Raw genomic sequence first — 14,240 nt, forward strand, 5'->3', positions numbered from 1 at the left:
TGGGCTGTTGTGAATACATGGAGGGTGATTAGCACTGTGTCAGGTAAGTAGTGAGTAGTCAGTAAAGGGTGGAACAGTCAGTAAAATCCTCCCATCCGGGCACAGTCTCTCCGTCTGCACATACAAACTCCGAGATGCTATGAGCACTGAGCAGAACCTCTGCTGTCATGTTCGCTGTGCCCTTCTACGTGGCTTAGTGAACACTTCACATAGGCGTTTAAATATTGGTTGAATGGATGAATAAGGAAACCCATCTCTCCTTCCTTCTTTCCATCCATCCACCCACCCCTCTAACCATCTATCCATCCATCCATCCATCCATCCATCCATCCATCCATCCATCCATCCATCCATCCATCCATCCACCCACCCCTCTAACCATCCATCCATCCATCCATCCATCCATCCATCCATCCATCCATCCATCCATCCATCCATCCACCCATCCATCCATCCATCCACCCACCCCTCTAACCATCCATCCATCCATCCATCCATCCATCCATCCATCCATCCATCCATCCATCCATCCATCCACCCACCCACCCACCCTTCTAACCATCCATTCATCCATCCATCCATCCATCCATCCATCCATCCATCCATCCATCCATCCACCCACCCACCCTTCTAACCATCCATCCATCCATCCATCCATCCATCCATCCATCCATCCATCCATCCATCCATCCATCCACCCACCCACCCACCCACCCACCCATCCACCCCTCTAACCATCCCCAGAACCTTTCACCTTCCCCACCTGACACTCTGCCCATTGAACACTCACTCTCCATCCTACCCCCTCCCTCAGCCCTGACAGCCACCACTCCAGGCTCTGTCTCTCTGAATGTGACTGCTCTTGCTGCCTCGTGTAAGGGGAATCACACAGTATTTGTCCTACTGTGATTTAGCCACATGCTTTGCAATCACAAAAGCTGTGTGATCTTGAGAAACTTAATCTTCTTGAACCTCCACTTGCCCATCTGTAAAATGGCTGTAATAAGAGTACCTACCTCCTAGGGTGGTTGTGGGCTTTAAATGAGATAATACATACAAGGCACGTAGCTGGTTCCTGGCACGTAGAAAGCGCTCAATACCTATCAATCACACATAGACACAGGCCATACATTGTAGACACTGCACTGTGCTTATTAAGTGTCTGGCACCTTTGGAAGCACCTTACATATACCTGTTAACTCAGTAACCTCACGGCGACCCAGTGTCACCATCATCCGCAAGTCACAGAGGAGAAAACTGAAGTGTGGAGAGGGTAAGTCAGTGCTCAGAGGTGGGGCTGAAACCCTGGCAGCCTGTTTCTAACACCCACAGCTTCTCCACTGGCCAAACTGCCTCTGTGGCCTGTCAGTGGACAGTCATCGTCAACAACTTGGTCCTGGATCAGGCGATTGGGATGAGTGAGTGAAGGTGTCGGGCCTCATGTATGAGATGTCTGTGGGAATCGGTGGAAAAACTCCTGAAGATGAGTTGGCTGTCACCTTCCATGTGTGGTCCCAACCCATGGGGCAGTCCTCATGTCCACTTACACGTGCAGGTCTGCTTTGGACCCTGACTGTGACCGTGGGGAACTGGGCCCTCCCTCTCTGGCTGGGAAGGCCTGGAGGCTTCTAGATGACGCAGCTAAGCTGGCGCCTTCCCCCTTGCTTGGCAGGACGCAAGCTCAGCAATCCTAAACCACCCCTTGCCCTGCCCAGTTGAGATTAAAAAGAAAAATGTTTCCTTTCCTGGGCCTCAGGGCCACCTCCCACCCAGCTTTACTGCGTTCTGGGCACCCTTTTAAAGGGCAGAGGCTGTGCTGGGAGCAGCAGCTCCAGTCCGGAGATAAGAGTGTCCAGGAGAGCAGGTGCGGGTTCCCAGCCGCAGCGTCCGTGGGGACGGGAGCCTCGCCCACCCGCCCGCCCGCCCGGCCCTTCCAGACGTCCTGAGGATTAGCTCAGAGCTGGAGGCGGGGGATTCCTCCTGGGCTGCCCTTCCTTCCGCATCCTCTCTCCTCTCCCCTCTGTAGGCTGCCGCACCTATGGGCGACCTTGAACCTGGCAGCGGCAAGGGCAAGGAGCCGAGCGCGGGCGGCCGCTGGCCCGGGCTGTCCTGTGAGCGGCGGGGGCAGCCCTGCCTGGTGGAACTGCTGGGCTCTGCCCTCTTCACCTTCATCGGGTGCCTGTCTGTCATCGAGAACGGGCCGGGAGCCGGGCTGCTGCAGCCGGCGCTGGCCCACGGGCTGGCCCTGGGGCTCCTCGTGGCCACGCTGGGCAACCTCAGGTGAGCCGGGGCCTGGGAGCCGAGCTGTCGGAGGGAGCCCTGCGCACACTCTCGGGATTCCCGGAGCACGTGCACAGCAGCGTGGGCTGGGGACCCAGGCTGCCCGGTTCACATCCAGGCCCCAGCCTACGGGCTCTGTGACCTTGGGCAAGTCACTCTTCCAACCCTGACCTCCCACCCTAGAAAATGGGAACCAGAGCGTTAGTTTAAAATTATTTTTTTCACATGCTAACACGCATACTATGATGCTAACCGTGTGCCAAGCGCTGTTCTAGCCACTGCAGAGATGAACGCGTGTAACCCCAACAGCCGTGCGGGGGTTCTCTCATTACCCCGTCTCCAGCTGTGACAGGGAACAGCCTACCTTGCCCAGGGTTACGTGGCTCCTAAGCGGCAGAGGGCAGAGCCAGGAGACAGGCTGAACTGCCCGGCTCCAGCGCCCCACGCGGGAGCCTGGGGGCAGGGGATGAAGCGACAGCGGGGCTGCCTCCACTGGTCGCTGCGCTGTGTTGGTGTTAGAGTGGGCTCTGCTCCAGCCTCGAGGTTTCCCGGGGAAAGCACCCATGTTGTAGGGGGCACCCATGAACCTGAGTGGTCCCGGCCCATCAAGGGGTGACCAGGGAGGGGTGGGGGAGGCCCCTCTTGCACAGCGCCCATCTGGACAGGAGCCCTGTGGGGAAGCCCGAGGGCTTCCAGGAGAACCAGCCATACTGACAAGCGCCTTGAATGGGGCTCCTGGCGGGGTGATGGAGGACAGGGCTGCTTGCATTGAACCTCATTCAGGAGATGGATCAGAATAAAGAAATGAAAATACTGTTTCCCAGAAGAACAGATGCAAAAGAACTTTGACATTTCTTTCAAATGTCCCCGAGGCTGTCCGTGGCATGAACAGCATGTGATCTGTTCCCGCGGGTCTGGGGTCGAATGCAGTCAACCTTGGTCACATCTTAGCTGGGTGGACGGGGCAAGTAGTGGAACCTCCGTGCAGTGACATAAATGGGACAATAGTGATATCTGGTGTTTGCTGAGTGCTAACTGTGTATGTGACACAGTATGTAAGCACGTATGTGATATAGTTTGTGCGCATGTATTGACTCATTCCATCTTTGCAACAGTCTTATGATGTAGGGATCATTGAGGCACAGAAAGGTCGTAACTGGCCAGTAGTCACACAGCTATTCAGTGGCAGAGCTGGGATTTGAGTCCATGCCGCTGGCTGGGGAGACCATATTTTATGCACTGCCGGAGACTGCCTCTCTAAAATGCCAGTCTTTTATTCAATCATTTGCTTTTAACAAATATTTATTCAGCACCCACTGTGGCCCAGGCACTGACTGTGCTCAGTGGATCCAAGATAAGGTATGTAAAACACCCAACACTACACCTGGCACATAGTAGGTGTTCAATGAATATTTGTTGAGCAAATAACGAGTGAGTAAACCCAGAAAGTGTCTTGATTGTTTTATCGTTAATGAGTGTGAAGTTAGTCCTGGGAACATGTGTGGGGGCCTGGTTGAGCTGTGCTCTGAGTAAGCTTCTCTCCCTGTTGGGCCAAGTGAGATGGCGGAGGGGAGGCCGATGGCCGCAGAGAGGCTCTAACCCTGCGGTCTCCCGCAGAGGGCCTCCACCACGCCCCACTTCATCTCTATGGTGTAAGGGAGCCCCGGCTGACCTTGGTAATGGACCTGAACTGAGGCAACGCAGGCCTGGCCACCTCTGCCCACTTGAGTCTGAGCTTCAGCTGGGGCTTCCAGATCTGGGCCAGGTGAGGCAGATGTGGGCCCGAGACACTAGCATGCTGGACAAGGTCCTCTGCTCAGTCTCAGCTCAATGCCTTGTGTCTCCTGGCACCAGGACAGTTGGTGGGCTCTTAACATCTGGGGGCAGTTTGGCTCCTGTGTGCCATGGGGGAGCTTGGGGTCACTTTTCCCCCTAAGGGGGTGTCCATTCCTCTCCATGCACTGGAGGAATTTAACAGGCCACCTCTGAGGACAGTGAGACCAGATGGGAGGCTGGTGCAGGTACAGAATTGGGGCTTCGGGCTCTGAGGCCTAGCTACTGAGCATCTTGGGGAAAATGGAGGCTCTTTACCCACAACCAGTGGGGGGCCAGCCAACCTGAACCTGCCCTTTGACCCTAGGTTTGATTTTGTCTACCTCCCCTCCGCTCACATCCCAAACTCCAGGTCCGCATCCCAAACCCAGTCGTGAACTTCCAACCTCGCTCCCGATCCTCGGTGCCATCTCCAACCCGAACCCCTGCTCTCTGCTCTGTCTTCGACACTACGCCACTTTCAGAACAAGAGTAGGGGTTTCCAAGCTCACAGACACACAGAACAGATCGGCGGTTGCCAGCGCAGGGGGTTGGGGCGGGAGAAATGGGTACGAGCTTCCAGTGATAAAAGCAGTCAGCTCTGGGATGCGACGTGCCCACGGATGTGAGCAGAGTGCGTAACACTGTCTCGCACACTTGGTCGCCGCCGAGAGCGTAGATCTTCACAGGGCTCATCACAGGAGAGCTCTGCAGCCAGGTGTGGTGCGAGTGCGAACTGGACTTGCTGAGCAGGCCACTGGCAAGAATACATGCAAACACCGAGTCATTACATTCACGCCTGAAACTAGTGTGATGCTCTTCGTCCACTGTACGGCCATAAAAAGCCAAAACAAAGGAAAATAGGGTTAGTGTTGGTTGAGCAGTTTAACCAGTGAGGAGTGTGTGCTCAGGGCCTGGTTACTCACAGGGGGAGGCCAGGGACGCCTCCCCTGGCTACGGATTTGGAGTCTGGGGTCTCATTCTGGCCGTGGCCCCAGTCGTCTCTGAAGAGCTGGGAGGGGTTCTGAGTGGGGGGTGGAGGTGGGGCAGAGTCCGGAGGAGCTGAGAGGTGGTTTCCCGAGGTTCTTCCTCTGGGCATCCTGGGGCGTCCAGGAGCTGGGCTGTGCTCCCTCTGGGCTCCCCCAGGCCCTGGCCCACCGCTCACCTCAGGAAGAATGGTCGCGATTCCGTGGCTGATTCTCCTTGGACTGGGCCCTTGACTGCCTAGCGCAGGGCCAGCGGGGGCTGGTGGGGACACCTTCCCCAGCCTGAACCTTGCCCTCAAGACTGCCTTCTGCTTTTGTGGGTGACAGTGGTGGACACTTTAACCCTGCGGTGTCCCTGGCTGCCATGCTGATCGGAGGCCTCAACCTGACCATGCTCCTTCCCTACTGGATCTCCCAGCTGTGCGGGGGGGTGATTGGGGCCGTGCTGGCCAAGGTGAGTGACCCCCAAGGGGGCTAGGCTGGTGGCTTCTGCTCTGTGGGGCTGCTGGGGGCTGGGGAGTGGGACTGTCCAACTCCTGTTCTCTCCAGTGGGACTGGGTGGGCCTTCCCTACTTAGGAGGGGGACACTCACGGGGCCTTTGGTTCACTCCAAACCCACCTTGTTCCCTCCGCGTCTGGACAAACCAGGACAGCCAGGAAGCAGAATTCAGGACTAGAGGTTTTCCCTCCCGAGGCTGTTCTGGCTTTGCTGGCTCTAATGTTTCCCCTCCTGTTCGCTCATTCACTGGCCCATTATTCCACAAACCCTTCCTAAGCCCTGCCTGGGGCTACAGCTGATTCTCCAAAAACCCCGGGCCTCACTTCTCCTGTGCTCCCCAGCTTGGCCCCTAAACTGAGCTCTCCGCCTTGGGTGGGACTTCACCTTCAGGTTGCGTGGGATTCCCCCCATCCCAACAGAAGTCTAGCTCTTCTTTCGGAGGCAGGACTTTTACAGCTCCATACATAAGGCCATGGCGAATGCCTGCCTTCCCTCCCTCCCCCCTCCCCCCTCCCCCCTCCTCCTTCCCTCCCCCTCCTCCTCCCTCCCTCCCTTCCCCCTCCTCCTTCCCTCCCCCTCCCTCCCTCTTCCCTCCCCCTCCCTCCCCCCTCCCCCTCCCTTCCTCCCCCCTCCCTCCTTTCCTCCCTCCGTCCCCCCCTCCCCCCTCCCCCTCCTCCTTCCCTCCCCCTCCCCCTCCCTCCCTCCCTTCCCCCTCCTCCTTCCCTCCCCCTCCCTCCCTCTTCCCTCCCCCTCCCTCCCCCCTCCCCCTCCCTCCCTCCCCCCCTCCCTCCTTTCCTCCCTCCGTCCCCCCTCCCCCCTCCCTCCTTTCCTCCCTCCGTCCCCCCTCCCCCTCCCTCCTTTCCTCCCTCCGTCCCCCCTCCCCCCTCCCTCCTTTCCTCCCTCCGTCCCCCCTCCCCCCTCCCTCCTTTCCTCCCTCCGTCCCCCCTCCCCCTCCCTCCTTTCCTCCCTCCGTCCCCCCTCCCCCTCCCTCCTTTCCTCCCTCCGTCCCCCCTCCCCCTCCCTCCTTTCCTCCCTCCGTCCCCCCTCCCCCTCCCTCCTTTCCTCCCTCCGTCCCCCCTCCCCCCTCCCTCCTTTCCTCCCTCCGTCCCCCCTCCCCCTCCCTCCTTTCCTCCCTCCGTCCCCCCTCCCCCCTCCCTCCTTTCCTCCCTCCGTCCCCCCTCCCCCTCCCTCCTTTCCTCCCTCCGTCCCCCCTCCCCCTCCCTCCTTTCCTCCCTCCCCCCTCCCTCCCCCCTCCCTCCTTTCCTCCCTCCGTCCCCCCTCCCCCTCCCTCCTTTCCTCCCTCCGTCCCCCCTCCCCCTCCCTCCTTTCCTCCCTCCCCCCTCCCTCCCCCCTCCCTCCTTTCCTCCCTCCGTCCCCCCTCCCCCCTCCCTCCTTTCCTCCCTCCGTCCCCCCTCCCCCCTCCCTCCTTTCCTCCCTCCGTCCCCCCTCCCCCTCCCTCCTTTCCTCCCTCCGTCCCCCCTCCCCCCTCCCTCCTTTCCTCCCTCCGTCCCCCCTCCCCCTCCCTCCTTTCCTCCCTCCGTCCCCCCTCCCCCTCCCTCCTTTCCTCCCTCCGTCCCCCCCTCCCCCCTCCCTCTTCCCTCCCTCCTTTCCTCCCTCCCTCCCCCCTCCCTCCCCCCTCCCCCCTCCCTCCTCTCCCTGTCCCCTAAGTGTCAGTCTAACCAGGTGTCGGCCTTGCTTGGCCTGGGTGGGTGAGTGGGGAGGGTGGGGGAGGCCACCCAGTTAGCCCGGCTGGGTTTGGACATGGCTCTGAGCTCTGGCCCATTGCAGACTTTGGTCTCTAGTCCATTTTGCTGCCTCCCCTGCCCTGGCCCCCCCATGCCCCCTGTTCCCGCGTGTCTTCCTCGGATCCCTGATGGAAAGCGGTGCCCGGACGCCCTGCCGCTGGGCCCCTGCAGACACGTCGCGCGTGGTGGAGACAGGGGCAGGGCGGCTGCATCACTGAGCTCGCCCTCCCTGCTCAGCTCCCTGCACATCATTTCCCAACAACATCCCAAGAAGCCACCGTCAGTCCTCAGCGCGCCCACTCCCCGGGCGCGGAGCCCAGAGTCCCCCCGTTTTGCGACTGAGGAAGCAGGCCCAGAGGAGTCGGTAACTTGCCCAAGTTGGGAGGAGAGGTGAGCGGCAGGGCCCAGGTTTGGGCCCAGGGCCCAGAACCGCGTCTGCTCCGCCGCCTCCCCTCCTGCTGCGGCGATGCCCTGAGGCGGATTTCCGAGGGAACCAGCAGGACTCACGCCTCGGGGCTCTCTTTGCCCCCTCGAAGGGACCTTAGTGGGTTAGCAATGCGCTGACCTGGTCATGTGTGTTTGCCAAGTTTGTGAAAATACGGTATTTTTGTATTCTTTTTCTCAAAGAGGGTCAGCTAAGTTACATAAGCTTCAGTCTCACTGGAGCCACTTCTGAGAATCCCCATTTTACAGATGAGCAAAACGAGGCCCACACACTGCCACATGGTGGGGACTGGAGGAGCTGGATGTGGGCCCGGCCCGTCTGACTGTAACCCTTCGCTAAGGTTGCAGCATGTGTTTTGGGGCCCACTCTCCTCGGCTCCTGGCCATCTCTTCACCCCTGTGGGGCTGAGTGGCTTCTCTCTGCAGGCGGTGAGTCCTGAGGACAGGTTCTGGAATGCGTCTGGGGCAGCCTTTGTGACAGTTCAGGAGCCGGAGCAGGTGGCAGGGGCAGTGCTGGCAGAGGTCATCCTGACCACGCTGCTGGCACTGGCCGTCTGCATGGGCGCCGTCAACGAGAAGACGCAGGGCCCTCTGGCCCCTTTCTCCATTGGCTTCTCCGTCACCGTAGACATCCTGGCGGGGTGAGTGCGCCTGGGCTGGGGGCCTACAGTGCCTGGCCCTGGGCTGAGGCTCAGCTCTGGAGGTCGGGCCTGCAAAGCTTACCGGAGGCACAGACTCACTTGCCAATAGGGGCCAGGAAGGTAATGCAAATGGGGGACGTGGCCTGGCATTAGGCAGACAACAGGGAGTGGTGGGGACTGTGGTATCTTTGGAGGTACCACATGTGGGAAATTACTGTTTTGTGGGAGTGAGGCCCTGAAGGAACCTTCTTCTAATTTCATTCCAAGGAAGTCAGAAAACTGGACTTTATGGGAAATTATTTTTGTAGTTTCAGCAAAACATTTCTGTAGGTTGTTTGTCCAGCCAGTGGGCAGCCAGGTTTTAGCTTGACTCACGTGCCATCGGCTCATTTGTGTTGAGCCCCTTGGTAGGCTTGGGAAGGGATTCAGGAGACAAGGTCGGATGAGATGCTATTTCTCTCATGTTATGTAAGAGCAAACTGAGGCTCAGACAGGACACAAGTGACTTACTGAGGGTCACTGGGCAGCAGCAAATTAAGTGGCAGATCTGGGACAAGAGCCCAAATCTCCTGCTAAAGAGGATGAGGGAGCCCCTCCCTAGCGCCCAGTTCTTTCCTTTCTCCTGGACACAGTTTCCTGGGCTCCAACCTCGGGTCACCCTTGGGAGGGGCCAGGGCAGGAGCTGGTGAACTTGTGTGCGAGGCTGTTGCTTTGCTGCCCCCTAGTGGCCCCTGGTTCACTTACAGGCCTATTGATTCATGGCCACTGGACAGGAGGTGAGGTCTGCAGGACCCCAGCTTGAGTGGGACAAAGATTTAAACACCAGAACTAGAGAGGTGCTCCTGGGCCACAGTCCCCTTGTAGGAGATGCTGGGTCAACTAGACCAAACACCTGTGCATGAATTATATGTGAGACATGGGCTGTACATGTGTTTTCTCATTGGCTCCTGACAACCCATGAGATAGGCACTTTCACCTCAACTGAAGCAGAGAGAGGTTAGACAGCGGTCACCCAGCTAGAAATAGCTGGGCTGGGTTTTGGATCTAGGTCTGCTTGACTCCAGACTTCACATGATTGACAACTGCTTGACGTGGCCTTATCCACTTTGGAGAGCACCCGGCTCCCCTTCTTTCCCTTCCTGCCGACGTCCTGCCGACACTGAAAAGGGACTCCTGGTGGACCTTCTCCTAGTGGGGCGTGGGTGGTGGCAGACTGCATGCCAGGGAGGAGGAGCCTTTCAATTCCCAGCTAAAAGCCTCTTTAGCTGTGTCTTTGTTGGAACCCTCTGGGACCCCAGGATAGAGATGGTTTTGGGGAGATGTGTGACATAAACCTAGTTGGAAAAGGAACTTGAGGTGAGCTGGGGCCTGGCTGGGATCCCGGTGACTGGTGTGGCTGCATGTTTGCAGGGGCGCTGTGTCGGGAGCCTGCATGAATCCTGCCCGTGCCTTCGGACCAGCTGTGGTGGCCAACCACTGGGCCTTCCACTGGATCTACTGGCTGGGCCCGCTGCTGGCCAGCCTGCTTGTCGGAGTGCTCGTCAGGTAGGAGTGTGGCACAGGCGCACTGCCCAGCTGCTGGGCACCTGGTGGTAGCCCCACAGTGTCCAGGGCGAGAGGACTAAGATCTCACTTGAGTTTGTAGAAAAGAAGAGGAAGCCTTCTTCAGAGGGAAATATTATGACTCTGGGACCTTTGATTGCAAGTGACAGAAACCCATCTCAAGACCGCCTGTGCCATAAAGGAGAGCTCATTGGCTACATAATTACAGAAATCCATCTCGACACAGCCTGTGTCATAAAGGAGAGTTCAGTGGCTACCTAATTGAAAAGTTCAGGGGTAGTACTGGTTCAGGCAGGCGCCCAGTGTTTCAGGGCTCAGTGTTTCTCTTGCTTAGAGAGACTTCCATAGAGGCAGAGATGCTCAGCAGGTGCAGAGAACACGAACAACAGCTGCGGCTGGTCTTGGGTCTGATGTTCATGGGTGTGGACTGGCCTGACCTGGGTCCGACCTGCCTCCGAATCACTCACTGTAACCATGGGGTCAGGCACTCCTACTGGCTGTGTCTGGAGCAGGAGCCTAATCCTGGGCTTGGGGTGAGGTCTGAGAGCTGGAGGAGAGTCGTTCCCTGCACAGGGTTGCCCAACTCCAGGGGGACCTGCTCACATAAAACCACATAAATGGTGCCCCCAGAGCATGCCCATCAGGGAAGTCATTCCCGTAACGTACAGTGTGGACAGTGCTCCATGGAGCTGTGCAATGGGCAATAAGGTGGGTGCTATCAGAGGGAAACCTCTCCCTTCTTGGGAGCCTCTGGGACCGTAGGGACCTCTTTTTGCTGCCCCAGGTTGTGTGGAAATTAGGGTCTGGATTGGCACATGTGGGGCTCCCCCCTGCTGTCTGGGAGGGTCGGGTGCTGGGCAGGGCTGACCAGACGCCTTGCATCACCCTCTCTGCAGTCCTGCCTTAACCACGGTTAGTGCAAAGCATCCCTGATTATTCTGTCCACTGCTTTCAGGAGGCAGAGGCGAGCATCTTCAGGAAAAGGGCTGGGAACCAAACAGAGACTCTCTCCTTCCCCTCAAGGGGGGTAGCAATTGAGGCTGGGAGGCTCAGGAAGGCATGTCTGCAGGACTCTGGGCCTGGAGATGTTGACGAGGGGCTGGGTGACTCTCCCCAGAGACCTCACTGGGCCATCCTTATTGCAGGTTCTTCATTGGAGATGGGAAAACTCGCCTCAGCCTGAGGGGCCGCTGAAGCCGAGAAGGCGGACTTCCCGCTGCCTGGCGCTGCACAGGCCCAGGGGCGCGGGGCTTCTTCCCCGGCGGGCCTGGCTTCCCCGGCGGACAGACTGCTGCCAAGCCCCGAGGGTGCTCTTAGTCCTGAGGATTCCCTTGTGCTCAGCAGAGTCCGCAGCCTGGGGGCATGTGGCAGCACTGCCCTGAGGAAGGTGGGAACAGCAGGTCAGAAATGCTTTCCTTGAGAGGGACGGTCCCGGGAGAGAGCACTTGGAAGAGGTGGCTGTCTGTCTGTGTCAGTTCCCTTCCCCACCCTCCTCCTCCCTCTCTCCTTCCCTGACTCCTCTTACAGAAGGGCCTTCTGTGGTCTAGGTCCTTGCTTCCTGGGCTGCCAACCTGGCTTTGCAATAAATAGTCCCATATTTCCTTCCACGAGCCCATTGACTTGCCTTTCATTTCAGGAACGGGCACTGCTGGGGAGGAAGCCAAAGTCCGCTTGGGCCTTGTTTGTCCAGAGTCTAGTTAAGGCTTGAGCCCAGCTTAGAATCCAGGCCAACATGGGTACCGGGGTGCAGGCCACCTGAGCTGTCTCCCACATAACCTGACCCAAGGGAGCTCTGTCTGGAGCTCAGAGTCCAATGTAGAATCCAGTTTGGATGCTAGTGAGAATCAATCCAGATCACAGACATCAGAACCCTGATCACAGACCTCAGGACCCTGATCACCGACCTCGGTATCCTGATCATAGACCTCGGGACCCTCATCACTGACCTTGGGACCCTGATCACAAACCTCGGCACCCTGATGACTGACCTCGGGACCCTGATCACTGACTTCGGGACCCTGATCACTGACCTCAGGACCCTGATCACTGACCTCGGGACCCTCATCACTGACCTTGGGATCCTGATCACAAACCTCGGCACCCTGATCACTGACCTTGGGACCCTGATCACTGACTTTGGGACCCTGGTCACAGACCTTGGGACCCTGATCACAGCCCTCGGCACCCTGATCACTGACCTCGGGACCCTGCTGAAAGTGCCCATGACTGGCCCACTCACTGCAGTCCAGCCGGGGATGAGTGGGGTGTGGGCCGGGCCAGATCTGCAAGGATTTCCTGAGCAAATAGATAAGGTGGCATAATAGAGGTCTGGAGGGACAGTGGCATTTGGATGGAAAATGTGAGATAATGCCGAGAAAGGGTAAAAAGGGACAAAAAGGCACATTCTGAACTCCCCCCCTGTCAGTAGAGGCTGCATCTTCTCTGTGGGAATCTATGGGTCATTTCTGGCCGATGACCATCATGGCCACATAAAGAAGTTCCAGGGAAAAACAATTTTCAACAACAAACAAAAAGCTCACTCAGTTCCACAAGACGGTCAAAGTACTCACCTGAGTAAAAAAAAAAAAAGTTCACTGGAATGAAATCACCAAATATTGGTGACTGCCTGTTGAGAAAATGGACACTATATGCCCAAACATTCAGCACATTTTTGGAGAAAAACAGAAAGATAAATTAGAACAACCACAAACCTAAAGAAAAAGAGGGAAAATAATATGATAAAATCAGAAATAAGCAAATTAGAACACTCACAAAGGGGAAAAAATATTGAAAGTTACCATTTCTTTTGGTGAAATAAATAATAAAATAAACCTTTGGTAAAACTAGTAACAAAATAGCTACACAGCATACACATACATACATGAACACACATACACACACATGCATGCCTGTGCAGAGCGAACACTTGCTGCTGTGCCCAGCACTGTGCAGGGCGCTTCCATGCGTGCTCTCATTTACTCCACAGCAGTCCTGTAAGGCAGGGCACTGGGCTGGGTAGTGTCCCCCAAGTTCAGGTCCACTTGGAACCTAAGAATGTGACTTTGTTTGGAAATAAGGTCTTTGTGGACATAATTAAGGGAGGGTCAATTAAGGTGAGATCCTATTGGATTAGGGTGGGCCCTAAATCCAATGAGTGTCCTTATAAGAGGCAGCAAAGGGCAGAGACACCGAGAAGGAGGCATGTGGAGGAAGGGTGGGAGCCACATGCTATTACTGGGAGTCACCAAGAGCCACAAGAGGGAAGGAAAGACTCTCCCTGAGCCTTGGAGGGAGCGTGGCCCTGCCAACACCCGGTTTCAGACTGCCGGCCTCCAGGGCCGTGAGAGAAGACATTTCTGCTTTTTTTAAAAACCAAGCTTGTGGTGATTTGTTAGGGCGGCCCCAGGAGACTAATACAGGCAGGCACTCCTCTTCCAAGGAGAAGTGGAGGTGCCAAGAGGTGACATTACCCAAAGTTGCACAAGTTGATGGAGCCCAAATTTAAGACCAGGTGAGCTTGACGCAGGGTCCAGGGTTTTGTCATCACACTTGACTCTTTCTGAAGAAGAGAAAACGGGGCCCCTGCCTTGTCTCCCACGTGCTTGTTCGGCCCCACTGAGAGAGGGACGGAAAGACACATGTCACAGCTCCTCTCGCTCCTGACTTGGGTTGGGTTCGCAGTCCTGGTCCTCGTGCCAGGTCCCAGACCACGAGCTCTCAAGAGGAAGACCGGCGCCGTTCGCCCTCAGGCTCAGCGCTGGTTAGTGCTTGCAGCGCAGGAGGGGCTCAGTATCACCGATGAACGCACAGGCTGAGCCGGGGACCCCGCATCATTCTGCCCCGCAGAGTGGAACCCCAAATGGACCCATGCCTCCCAAGTTCACCTCCACCCCACAGACATCTTTTCAAGAATGAGGTCACAGAATTTTAAGATGCTAGAAGCGGGCACTCCACGGTAGCCATAAGACGTACATGCCACGGGCTTGGGTTCTGGGGAAGATACGAATTTAATGCTCAGAACATTCACTTTCTTGCTGTATGAGCTTGAAGAACTATGTAACTTCTCTCAGCCTCAGTCTCCCTGTCTGTAAAACGGAACTGTTGCCTCAGAATGCTCGTGAGACCTAAATGTGATGCTTGTGAAGCGTGAGCACAGTGCCTAGTACACTGCGAGTGGACGTGTCAGCTCTTACATTTATTATCATCTAATCAGCGGCTTTGCACCTCGCAGGTATCAGGATCCCAGCAAGAGGTGGAGTTTCTGCATGGA

General features: G+C 57.0%; 1 protein-coding gene across 1 annotated transcript; it reads left to right on the top strand.

Annotated features, from left to right (window-relative positions):
- Positions 1-2,038: 2,038 nt before the first annotated feature.
- Positions 2,039-11,164, top strand: AQP8 (aquaporin 8). The gene is made up of 5 exons (XM_016222674.2): positions 2,039-2,280; positions 5,406-5,532; positions 8,193-8,407; positions 9,818-9,952; positions 11,116-11,164. Exons 1-5 carry the CDS (start codon positions 2,039-2,041, stop codon positions 11,162-11,164), a joined length of 768 nt encoding a protein of 255 aa, XP_016078160.2.
- Positions 11,165-14,240: the final 3,076 nt, after the last annotated feature.

This window comes from Miniopterus natalensis, chromosome 3, assembly GCF_054644295.1.
Source record: "Miniopterus natalensis isolate mMinNat1 chromosome 3, mMinNat1.hap1, whole genome shotgun sequence".
Classification (NCBI taxonomy): domain Eukaryota; kingdom Metazoa; phylum Chordata; class Mammalia; order Chiroptera; family Miniopteridae; genus Miniopterus; species Miniopterus natalensis.

Bases quoted from the DNA above. Each gene is read 5' to 3' on its own strand.
- AQP8 (XM_016222674.2), top strand. From the start codon at position 2,039: ATGGGCGACCTTGAACCTGGCAGCGGCAAGGGCAAGGAGCCGAGCGCG. The intron at 2,281-5,405 runs GTGAGCCGGGGC...TGTGGGTGACAG, and splicing joins GCCACGCTGGGCAACCTCAG to TGGTGGACACTTTAACCCTG. The intron at 5,533-8,192 runs GTGAGTGACCCC...TTCTCTCTGCAG, and splicing joins TTGGGGCCGTGCTGGCCAAG to GCGGTGAGTCCTGAGGACAG.